General features: G+C 39.0%; 1 protein-coding gene across 1 annotated transcript; it reads right to left on the minus strand.

Moving 5' to 3' along the window:
* Positions 1-522: 522 nt before the first annotated feature.
* Positions 523-11,743, minus strand: LOC127649406 (zinc finger protein 501-like). The gene is made up of 2 exons (XM_052134476.1): positions 11,312-11,743; positions 523-4,463 (listed from the first exon to the last, which is right to left on the minus strand). The coding sequence occupies exons 1-2, from the start codon at positions 11,664-11,666 to the stop codon at positions 3,385-3,387; spliced, it is 1,434 nt and encodes a 477-aa protein (XP_051990436.1). The 5' UTR covers positions 11,667-11,743; the 3' UTR covers positions 523-3,384.
* Between the last annotated feature and the right edge of the window lie 207 nt (positions 11,744-11,950).

Consider the following 11,950-nt stretch of genomic DNA (forward strand, 5'->3'; position numbering starts at 1 on the left):
TGTTTGCCGGAATACTGCAGGGGAGGGGAAAGTTTTTCTGTGAAGATTCCACCTGCTGACTCGTGTATATCGACGGCGAAGGTAGAAGGCTTCTAGACAAGAGATGATCTCTTGAAGAAAGAAATTATGAGGAAATTGGTGTCTGTGCACCTGTTTTATAGCGGTCAGTTTCACGCCAAAACAGGTGGGGCTCAAATACCATAGCCAATATTAGAATATTGGCGTTATTGTAGAGAGGTTTCAAAAAGGTTGTGTATGAAGGCACTCCCCATATGCGTAACTAAGCAATATCAAAAAGTCGTAAGGGAAAATCATTTTCATGTTTTCTGTTATGGCATTAATTCTCAAACAACATCCCAAAAATCTATGAGTGTTCTTTGCTGCTGTAAGGCAATAATTTTCCATTACAAATCAAAGTACAATGGTGTCTTTGTCATCCAAGTCTTGAAGAGCTGCACTTGTTGCAAGCTCTAATTTGATTTTAAATATTTTAGTGTTGACTGAATAACTGATCCAGTTGATATATTAAATGTATTGTTCTTGTGTAGGAAATAATGTCTTAGCAGCCTCACAATAAACTGTACCATACAAAATGAATTACATACTAATAAACGTTTATTCGGACATACATTATAAACATTTTACACTAAAGTTCAATGTTCTCTGTAAAGTAACTAAAACAAAAAAACAGTATATTTTATTAAAAGCACTGTACATATAAAAGTAACTGATTCTGAATTAATGAACACACTATTTCCCAAATCACCTTTTCCCTTACAAGGTGGAGTGTGTAATTTCTGTGCTACTAGTGGCACCAAACGGAATTAAAAAAATAAAGTATGTTTTCAAACAACCTTTGCCAACACCCCTCATACCACACCCTTTCTGATTCCCTATGAACAAATAGGCCATTCTAAATAAAAGATGATAAACACTTAATGTCGTAATAAACAAGACCACTATAACATAAACACACAGAATAGAAAGCATTGCAGAGGAATCGGCTTGTCCAATAACATTGCCTGTGTTACGGTTCAACAGGTTTTCAAGTTAAAGGTGGAGTAAGCAATTCCTGAGAAAGACTCTTGATATTTGAACCCTACAGACAAACAAACACACGCCTCCATTCAGTGCTCCTTCAGAAGCTCCGCACCTCAAATTCATGCAAGCACATTGCAAATGCTGTGTGATCACAACAGAGTTTATTTTCTCATTTACAGAGACAGGGCTATGAACAAACACAAGAGTTTTTTCAGCGCACTCACAGAACGGACAGCTAACTTACTGTGAAGAGATATTTGTGGAATTTGACTAAAGGTGGAGTGTCATTTTATTCCAATACACTTTTTAAGGAAGATCTGCACATCCTGCAAAGACACTCAAAAGAAAGTAGGAAAGAGGAAAATCAAAATACAGTTCATTTCAAACGTGATAAAACATCAATCTCCTATACAAGTCTCATCTAATAATGGTCTTCCACCGTAGAATTGATCAATTTAGCATCACAGCATGAAAACAGTTGAAAACATTGTCACTACTCACAGACAGTTCAGGTCAAACACGGTTCCTTTTATATGCCATTTTAAAGCACGTAAAGCATTCACAAAGGCCAACGCTGAATAGAAATGAACAAACTCTCAAAATGTCTTATGAACCTTAAACGCATGTTTACACACCTGTTAGCACATTAATGCTATCATTTATATCATTCATTGCGCTCCGTTTCTGGATGTCTATCGTAGCCGGACCATAACGGTGGATTATACAAGTAATCCCCCCTGTTGACTTCTTGCCAAAAATGTGAAAAGAGCACACACACAATTTATTCAGAGCTTTTTTAAACAGTCAATCTTTTTATAGGCAGCAGATGGAAAAAGCAACATCTGGGACTGGAGCAATTTGCGAGAGGATTCTGATCATAACAGCATTTTTTTTTTTGATAAAACTCGCTTGATTATAAGGATATCCATTAACTGCATTATATTGACTGTAAAATTGTCAAGACATCTTACAACATTTAAAAAGCAAGAATCTAACCACATGACATGAAAGCAAGCAGTGGTCGGCTACACACAAATCACCAACCAAATCGCACTTCCGCTAGCCAACTGGAAATACCTCTGCCCACCTAATGAAATACATTGGACTCACTGAAAATATTGTGGATAAGTGATCATTTAAAACCATAGTCTAACACTCCAGTGAAGCCACTCACTCCATTAATACTGCAATATAACTTTAGAATCACCATTAAGATTGTGAATACTGTTATTCTCAATCATTAGAATGACAGAACTTAGCATAAACGAACAACTTTTATCACATACAGCTCTTATGTGCTTTACCTGATGGACATGAGAATGACTCTTCCATCCTTTTAACCAATCAGTTGTTAATCAAAAATCAACATCAAACTCCAACGAATAATCCAGCGGACTCCAGTGTGACGTGAACATTAGCATCACATTCTCAGCTGAGTCAGTTGAGCTTTTGGCTAATTATTCTTAACTTATTATTTATGGGCAGTGGTGGCTCAGCAGTTAAGGCTCTGGGTTACTGACCGAAATGTTGGGGGTTCAAGCCCCAGCACTGCCAAGATACCACTGTTGGGCCCTTGACCCTATCTGCTCCAGGGGCGCTGTTTCATGGCTGACCCTGCGCTCTGACCCCAGCTCAGTTGGGATATGTGAAAACAACTGCTCTGTACCGGTACTCTGCACAATGACAATAAAGTTGAATCTTAATCTTAATTTGTCAGCTGAAAAAAAGCATAATTTCATAATGATTACACACCAGGTCTAAACGTGAATGAACATCAACATTCACTAGGACATTCTGGAGAAAAAAAGACTTGTATAACCATGGCTGAAACAGAGAAAGGATAATGCTTCACATACATACTTATAAACCTTAAATAGATGCAAGAATACATTACATCCAGACCATATCTGTCCTAATTTCTCACATTTAAAAGGTTGTTTCTCTTTCATGCACATTATGGATGAAACATAATTACAATCACTTTAAAGAGAAAATACGTTTTTGAGTTTGTTAATATACACATGCACTATAACGATCTGAGAGACTTCTGAAGACATGACATTTCAGGTTAGGGTTCACTTTATACTGAATACATGACTGGCATTAGACATTGCTAATTAATTGGCATTATGTTCATGCTGAATAGACAGAGAGGAACTAACTCCACCAGCTCAGTTTGGGTTATTTTTGTTTTCTCCAGTAACGTCTTAAAGATGAAGACATTAAAGCTATAGAGCTTCTGGTCAGTTTTTGGAGAGTTAACTTCAGGACTGCATGATTATGACAAAAGTTGCCTTTGATAATGTAATTGTGGTTTAATGTTGCCCGAGATGCCTGAAAACACTAGGATGATTTCAGGGTAGTTTGATCTCTAGCATGTGTCTTCTGATGAGTTTTTAAACTTGATGAAGAAACGAATGATTTCCTGCAGATGGAGCAGCTGTAAGGTTTCTCTCCTGTATGCACTCTCTGGTGGGTTTTCAGGTAATCTGATCGGGTAAACGTCTTGTCACACTGAGTGCATTTGAAAGGTCTTTCTCCACTATGTGTTCTCTTGTGCTTTAGTAAAAGAACATTTTGATTGAAACTCTTCCCACAAACGCTACAGTGATACAGCTTTTCTACCGTGTGCACTCTCTGATGAACTATTAAATCAGACGGTGCATAAAATCTCTTCCCACAGTCAGAGCAGAGGTAACGTTTCTCTCCATTGTGTCTTTTTTCATGATATTTCATGTCAGATTCAAGATGGAAACGCTTGTCACAGTGTGAGCATTGAAAGGGTTTCTCCCCAGATTGTCTAATTTCATGACGTTTCAGATCAGATTTCTTAAGGAAACGTCTATCACAGTGTGAGCACTGAAAGGGTTTCTCCCCAGAGTGCATTTGCTGATGTGTCTTTAGACAAAATAATTGTTTAAAGGTTTTGTCACATTCTTTGCACTGATATGGCCTCTCATTGGTGTGCAAACGGACATGTGATGTCATATGACTCTTGTTGATGAATCTCTTCTCACAGTGAAGACACTTGTACGGTTTCTCCCCCGTGTGTATTTTCTGATGCTCATTAAGATGTCCTTTAGTTCTGAAACACTTGTCACACTGACTGCAGCTGAAAGGCTTTTCATCACTGTGTGTCTTCATGTGACTTTTTAATGTCGAGGCAGCTGAGAAAACCTTCCCGCACTGCTCACAGGGAAACTCCTGCTTTACTTTGTGCACTTCTGAATGACAGTTCCTCTCTTTTAATGTAGAAAAGCTGCTCTCACATCTCTTACATTTGAAGACTTTCTGCTCTTTGTGTCTTCTCTCATGTCTCACTAAACGTCCTTTCGAAGTGAATGTCCTCTCACAAATTTTGCAAGAAAGACTCTGTTTTGATGTAGAAGCCATTTCTCCATCAGATGGACCACTGTTTGTATCTGAAAGGAACATAACAGTAAGCAATGGTAAAACAGTACTTATCACAAACTACGTTTCCATACAAGGATTTTTTATGAAAAAGTTTTAGCGCATCAAAATAAAGCTGATGGTAATGCAAATTAACGCTAAAATTTCACAAGTGTCAACATAATATTTTTCTGTTTAACTCAAGCGCATAAACTCTATGTCGATACATCAAATGTCGTGAAAAATTGGTTTGAAAACACTTTGTCAAGAAAATTGGCATTAATGCAAAAATATAGTGCCCAATCATTAGCCTGCGTTATTCATGACAACAGTATACATCTGTGAAAGCCAATTTATTGTGCGATTATGGATTGATCTTAACGGCATATACAGTGCATCCGGAAAGTATTCTCAGTGCTTCACTTTTTCCACATTTTGTTATGTTACTGACTTATTCCAAAATGGATTAAATTCATTATTTTCCTCAATTCTACAAACAATACCCCATAATGACAACGTGAAAGTTTGTTTGAAATCTTTGCAAATTTCTAAAAAAATACGTAAAAATCACATAAGTATTCACACCCTTTGCTCAATGCTTTGTTGAAGCACCTTTGGCACCAATTACAGCCTCAAGTCTTTTTGTGTATGATGCTACAAGCTTGGCACACCTATTTTTGGGCAGTTTCTCCCATTCTTCTTTGCAGGACCTCTCAAGCTCCATCAGGTTGGATGGGGAGTGTTGGTGCACAGCCATTTTCAGATCTCTCCAGAGATGTTCAATCGGATTCAAGTCTGGGCTCTGGCTGGGCCAGTCAAGGACATTCACAGAGTTGTCCCGTAGCCACTCCTTTGTTTTCTTGGCTTTGTGCTTAGTGTTGTTGTCCTGTTGGAAGATTAACCTTCACCCCAGTCTGAGGTCCAGAGCACTCTGGAGCAGATTTTTATCAAGGATGTCTCTGTACATTGCTGCATTCATCTTTCCCTCGATCCTGACTAGTCTCCCAGTTCCTGCCGCTGAAAAACATCCCCACAGCATGATGCTGCCACCACCATGCTTCATGATGGTATTGGCCTGGTGATGGGCGGTGCCTGGCATCTTGGTTTGTGCTCTTACATGCACTGTTAACTGTGGGACCTTATATAGACAGGTGTGTGCCTTTCCAAATCATGTTCAATCAACTGTATTTACCACAGGTGGACTCAATCAAGTTGTAGAAACATCAAGGATGATCAGTGGAAACCTGAGATCAATTTTGAGTGTCATGGCAAAGGCTGTGAATACTTATGTACATGTAATTTTTTTCATTTTTAATACATTTGCAAAGATTTCAAATAGGGCTGAACGATTAATTGCATTTGCGATATCGCGATATGATAAAACAAGATTTCTTAACCGCAAAGGCTGCGATTACACACTGGTCACATGACACGCGAGAGTAAACCAGTCTGCAGAGGAAGCATCAACTTGGCAAGCGAAGCTGTAGCTTGACCTGTTGTACAATGACTTTAGGCTCGACAGAACCTGACATTGTTGAAACATTAGTGTCAAAGAGGAACAGTATGTAAGTTGTGTGGCACTATTTTGGCTTTTAAAAAAGATGCTACTGCGCAGCGTCAGGTATTGTGCAAAACCTGCCATGCTAATGTTGCTACCTCATATGGCAACACTAGTAACCTGTATCAGCACTTAAAAAACACCACAAAGCCATGTACGATATTTGCATGGCTAAAAAGCCGAACACCAGTGTGTCAAGTAAGCCAAATACCACTCAACAGGGATCACTGACCGAAATGTTTTTAAACGTAACTCCATACGAACGTACTTAAAACAGCACGTAGAAATTTCTCAAGCAGTAACTGAGTTCATCGCGAAAGATATGATGCCCCTCAGTACGGTGACCAAGCCTGGGTTCACGGCTTTGATAAATACACTAGGTAGGGTACAACATGTTCTCCAGCACATATTTTAGCCAGGTCGCCATACTGGAGCTACACAAAAAATGCAAACAGTGTGTCACAGCGGAGCTGAAAACAAAAGGAGTTATAACTGACATGTGGTCAAGCCGTACAGGATCTTACGGTGCACTTTATTACTGAAGACTTCAACCTCAAAGCTCACTGCCTACAAACTGCCTACTTCCCAGACGACCACACAGGGGAAAATATTGCAGCCTGTCTGAGAGGGGGGCTTGTCAGCTGTGCTCTGTTTATTACAGTGACTTTTAATTATCTGAATAATATGGAGTGTGGTAAAGCCACAGATTTGTTTTTATATTTCTGCAATCTGCACTTTAGTTTGTGTGATTTGTTACTGACTTTCATATGAATGTTTACACCAGGCTTATTTGTCAGTGCTTTATGTTGTCATGATAATTATTACATGTTTACAAGGCTGGAAGTTCAACAAATCAGTAAACATACTCCTGTGATTGACATTTTTATTTAACTACTTCATATCAATTCCTGCATCACCTAATTTCATAATAACATATAAGCCTGGCCAACAGGAAAGAGCAGTTTGTTTAATCTAATATTGTGTTGTTCATATGATTCAATGATTTAAATGATGATAGAGCTTTAAAAAAATAAAATCGCAAAATTGGTACAAAAATCGCAATTAGATTATTTTCCAAAATCGTTCAGCCCTAATTTCAAACAAACTTCTTTCACGTTGTCATTATGGGGTATTGTTTGTAGAATTTTGAGGAAAATAATAAATTTTATCCATTTTGGAATAAGGCTGTAGTTATAACAAAATGTGGAAAATGTGAAGCGCTGTGAATACGTTCATGATGCACTGTAGATCTGATGCTGCAAACATGACACTCCAGGAGTGCCAACACAAATATCTCGTATCATGCACATCGACAAGTGCACAGAGAACAAATGCATGGCCACTGTTTTAATTTAAATCACAGATATCCATCCGTTTATTTATTAAAGTTGCTTTTCCAAACCATTCAAAATAATAGACGGCAGTCAAGGAATTAGCCCACAAAACATATAATTTCTGTGCATAAAGATGTTTTAAATTAAAAATAAATACACAATACTAGAACTACTGTGTTTTTCTTACAGCCCAATTCTATCAAATTATTGTTTAGTTTTACTTTTGAAAAATGCTGGCAAAATCCCCTGTATTCAAATAAATAAATTACCAAATGAAAAAAAATAATATTTTTAAACATATATATATGCTAGAGCCCTGCACGTGCCAAAAACTCCAGCCCTGGCCTGTAGTGTTCAAGCCCTAGCCCGACCCAGCCCGAAAACATCTGCAATTATTCAGCCCGACGCCAATATTTAAGCTCTCTGACGCGCGCTCTCTCTAATGCACGCTCTCTAACGCAAACACACATGCTAATAGGTAAAGTTATTATAGGCCTCAAATATAAAGTTACAGTGCCCACAAATATTATTACCGACTATCCTTTGCAGAAAAGTATAAGCATGCAGTAGATAATAGCCAAGCTATGTGATCCAGCAGCAAATAAGTAAATAAAGATGTACGGCCTACCTTTATTTGATGTGAAGTAACTTTACAGAAACTGGAGAACAATGTTACAAAGAACTCTTCGCCAACTGGATAACGTAAAAAAGAAATCGTTGAACTGTGTTAAGGCTGAACTATCACTGTTTATTGGCGGTGTTGTGAAGAAAAAGAATCGCATCCACCGTTGAAGGCTTCAGAGCTGTTCTCCTCTCCTCCAGCGTCCTCCCTGCTGTGCTGAAAATGTGTTCACTGCTACTGCTGCTTGCAACACATGACGGGTGAGTCTTGACAACAAAGGAAGGGTCTTCTCATGTTCACTCCACCAACCCAGCAAATCTCGGTCATCAAATTCCGTTTTCTGGTTAAGGTTGAGGTATATGCGAACCTCATCCACAGCTGTGTCATCACCCTGGGCGACATTCTCCCACTCCAATTCTAAGTTTGACAGTGTTCTTTTTTTAGTTGCCGGTGGTGGCGGGCAGCTAGCTGACTCCGCAGTCGCATTTCCACCTGTTGCTCGATAGCATGCGATCCAACTCTTCGCATCTTGCAGGATGGCATCTCCCTCAGTAGCATCCGCAACTGGTTGAATTTTGGCCACAGGAATATTGCAAGTTTATGGAGTGGCTGAATCTGGACCTTCTTGCCAATCTACTCCAAGTGGCGCTGGCGGATGGTGGCTTGATAAGGCATGTCAGTGCTTACTGGCTGGGAATGACGCATCAGCTTCTCATGCCACAACACAACAAGGTTCAAAGTTGGATATTGATCCCCTTCCAACTCCCGCTGGGCTTCGTAGAAGGGTTGGAGGAAAAAAATACCAAAAAATCCAGAACATCTGGGGACACATCAGCCATTCTTTGGCCTTCTCCACGGCTCTCCAGTTTTTGCAGTAGTTCAGCATACCCATCCTTGATAGACTTGAGCGTGAGAAATACAGTGCTGTAACGTGTTTCTCCCATCTGCAGAACGGTCTTGGATAACTGGCTTGCCAGACTGATTTTTTTCACAAACCGGACTACTTTCTTAACAGCCAGCAACGTTGCACCAACCTCTGGGACTGTTACTGACAACTCAGTGATGTCCAAGGCATGTCGGAGGACCATGTTGTAGATGTGATCCTGACAGTCCAAGCGCCAGTAAGGTCGTAATGCAGCAACAATATTCGAACCTTGGTCTGTTACCCAGACCACCTTAGTCATTACAGAGGGATCAAACTTCAGAACTGACACAAGCTGTTTCTGCAATTCCTTGCAGATATTTTCAGCTGTTTTAGCATCATCTTGAGGGAACATGGCAGTTGTGAGTACATTACTCTTCAACTTGAAATCTGATGTTATATAATCACATGTAATCGCCATGTAATTGACCTTGCGGTAATCATCAGTCCACATGTCTGTGGTCATCCCAACATTATCTGAACATATTATCTCTTTGATCTCAGCAACAATCGCTTCTCTTTTTGTTGTTGCCTTTTCGTGGCATCTGCGAGAGACAGTTGTGGGTTCAGGCAGCAACTTTTCAGCAGACAAGCGACCATAGACTGCCCCCGCGTTAATTAGTTCCTGGGCTAACTTTATAAATCCACCTCCAGCCACCGTTTGAAATGGCCATATGTCTTTGCAGCAGAAATCCACACACTTCTCAGTGACTTGGGATTTGGCATTAGCTGGCACTGGCTTCGAGAATAACTCGGACATTGATAACTGTCTTGTGCTAGTTGAGCTAGCTGTAGTGCAGCCGCGCTTGACATGCCGTTGTAGATGAGATGTTCCTGTTTTTTCCTGTCATGATCAAGAATAGTTTTGCAGATTCTGCACTGCACATGACCAATTGGCTCCATGACCAAAATTCTTCCAAAATGAAGCTTTTCCAGAAGCATTATGAAGTTTTAAAACCTCCTCACGCTCCAACTTCTCCCTGATGCTCTGCACGGTCAACTGTGAACTGTCACGTGTATGCTAATGCACATGTACATGCATATAGGCTATGTATAATATTTATAATATTATAGTATTATAATACATTATATTATTTATAATTATAGGCTATATATTACTTGTATTATTTTAGTGCGCGATTATGGGCAGAATGAAAGGAGAGAAGTTAAAGGAGCCCGAGTCCGACCCGAGCACTATCTATTAAAAAATTAATTGGCCTGAGCCCAACCCGAATTGACACGGGACCCGATGGGCTTGCAGACCTCTAATATATGCCTTTTCTTTTTCATCTACAGAACAGGGTAAATCTAATTTGAGTAAAGTCGGCTGAATGACTCTCAGAATGTTCTAGACTTTTCTCAAGACCATAAACTATCAGAACTATTTGTCCAATGAGTTCACATTCAGAAAATGAGTTTTTGAACATTTTAAAACATTTAAATACTTTAAATCTAATCATCTTTACCTCACATCACATTTACTGCTTCTTCAGAAAGTGTACATTTGCATTATTAAGCTAAAATTAATTTTAGATGATAATCAAGTTCAGTTGGTGGTTAAAAGTTGCTGGAGAAATATGCGGGACATGATGCAGTTGTGATGCTTTAGATATGATTGTTTCAAATATTGAATATCAGGAATGTACCATAAATCCTGATATTACACCGCATCAATGTTTCTTTAATATCTGTGCACACATCATACATATCGATTGATGGTCCTTATACTAAGACTGAAAGTTTCCGCCACTTCTTGGTGAGGTTGCCAGCTTGAACAGGGCATGACGATTCACATTCGGGTCAGAACCGGAGCCAACCTGTTATTGGTGCAACATCAGGACCAATATTACAGTCTTATCAGAAGAGCAACTGTTCCCTTTTGATTGCAATTCCTCTTCTAATTGCTTTTATATGTGAAGTTAAAATGACAGTAAACTGACTAATTTTAATGAATTGTCTCAATACTCTCCCCATTTTACCAAAACTTCAGAGGATAAAAATGAGGGACATCTGTGAGATGAATTAGCGATAAACACACATTTCTGAATGGAAACGGCTCAATTCAGATTTCTGATGCGATAAATCAAAACTTATGCTACAAAGTGTTTTTTTTTAGGCATGACGTCATAACGCATCTTTTTATCGATAAAAGGTCATTTGAATGGAAACAGGCAGAAGGCGGCGAATGTCGCATTACTGTTTTTTTTTTGTTTTGTTTTTTTTTATTTTTTATTTTTGACTTTGTCGATAAAATGGCGCGAAAGGTGGATGGAAACCAGGCTATAGAAACCGTTTATAAACTATTTGGACACTGAAAAATGTCTGAATGTTGCATTAGATACATAATATAAAACAAAGTTGCATCAGAACTAAAATGATGCTGGAGAACTTACACTGCATTTTCTAAAGATCTCATGTGAAATATTATAAAGTAAAAAACATACCTGAAGGAATAAAATCATCATCTTCATCACTCTTATGTTGTTCATGTGCTGTGGTTTCATCATCATCATCATCATCATCATCAGTGTGTTGTTCCTGTGCTGTGGTTTCATCATCATCTTCATCAGGGTGTTGTTCCTGTGCTGTGATTTCATCATCATCTTCATCTTCATCAGTATGTTGTTCCTGTGCGGTGGGTTCTCGTTTAATCTTCATGAGGTTCCTGCAGTCCAGCAGCTTCACTGAACACATCTTCAATGGTGTCTTGAGCATCTGCTGTTCTCCAGCAGTGTTACAGACAGAAGTCAGATCAGTTCCTACTGATTTACAGCACATCAGATCCACCTGCAAACTCATCTTCAATATCTTAACTAAAAACACTGAACTATAAACACACACTAGCGGAGTGCTCAAACGGTGAGTTCTTTGTTTCTTTCTTTCTTTAGTGAGTTTACTGGAGGACTAAAGAGCTTCATAGCGCCTCCTGCTGTACTGGAGTAACAACACAAATCAACACTAGATTCATCAGGAGGATTTCAAACACATACTACTGATTTACAACACATCAACTCCACCTTCAAACTCATCTTCAACATCTGAACTAAAAACACTGATCCATAAACACAAACCAGCGGAGTGTT

The sequence above is a fragment of the Xyrauchen texanus genome, chromosome 9 (genome assembly GCF_025860055.1).
Source record: "Xyrauchen texanus isolate HMW12.3.18 chromosome 9, RBS_HiC_50CHRs, whole genome shotgun sequence".
NCBI classification, from domain to species: domain Eukaryota; kingdom Metazoa; phylum Chordata; class Actinopteri; order Cypriniformes; family Catostomidae; genus Xyrauchen; species Xyrauchen texanus.

What these genes read in the sequence shown, in the direction of transcription:
- LOC127649406 (XM_052134476.1), bottom strand. Translation starts at nt 11,666, where the DNA reads ATGAGTTTGCAGGTGGATCTGATGTGCTGTAAATCAGTAGGAACTGAT. An exon ending in TGATGATTTTATTCCTTCAG is followed by an intron (nt 4,464 to 11,311) that starts GTATGTTTTTTA and finishes TGTTCCTTTCAG; the next exon opens with ATACAAACAGTGGTCCATCT.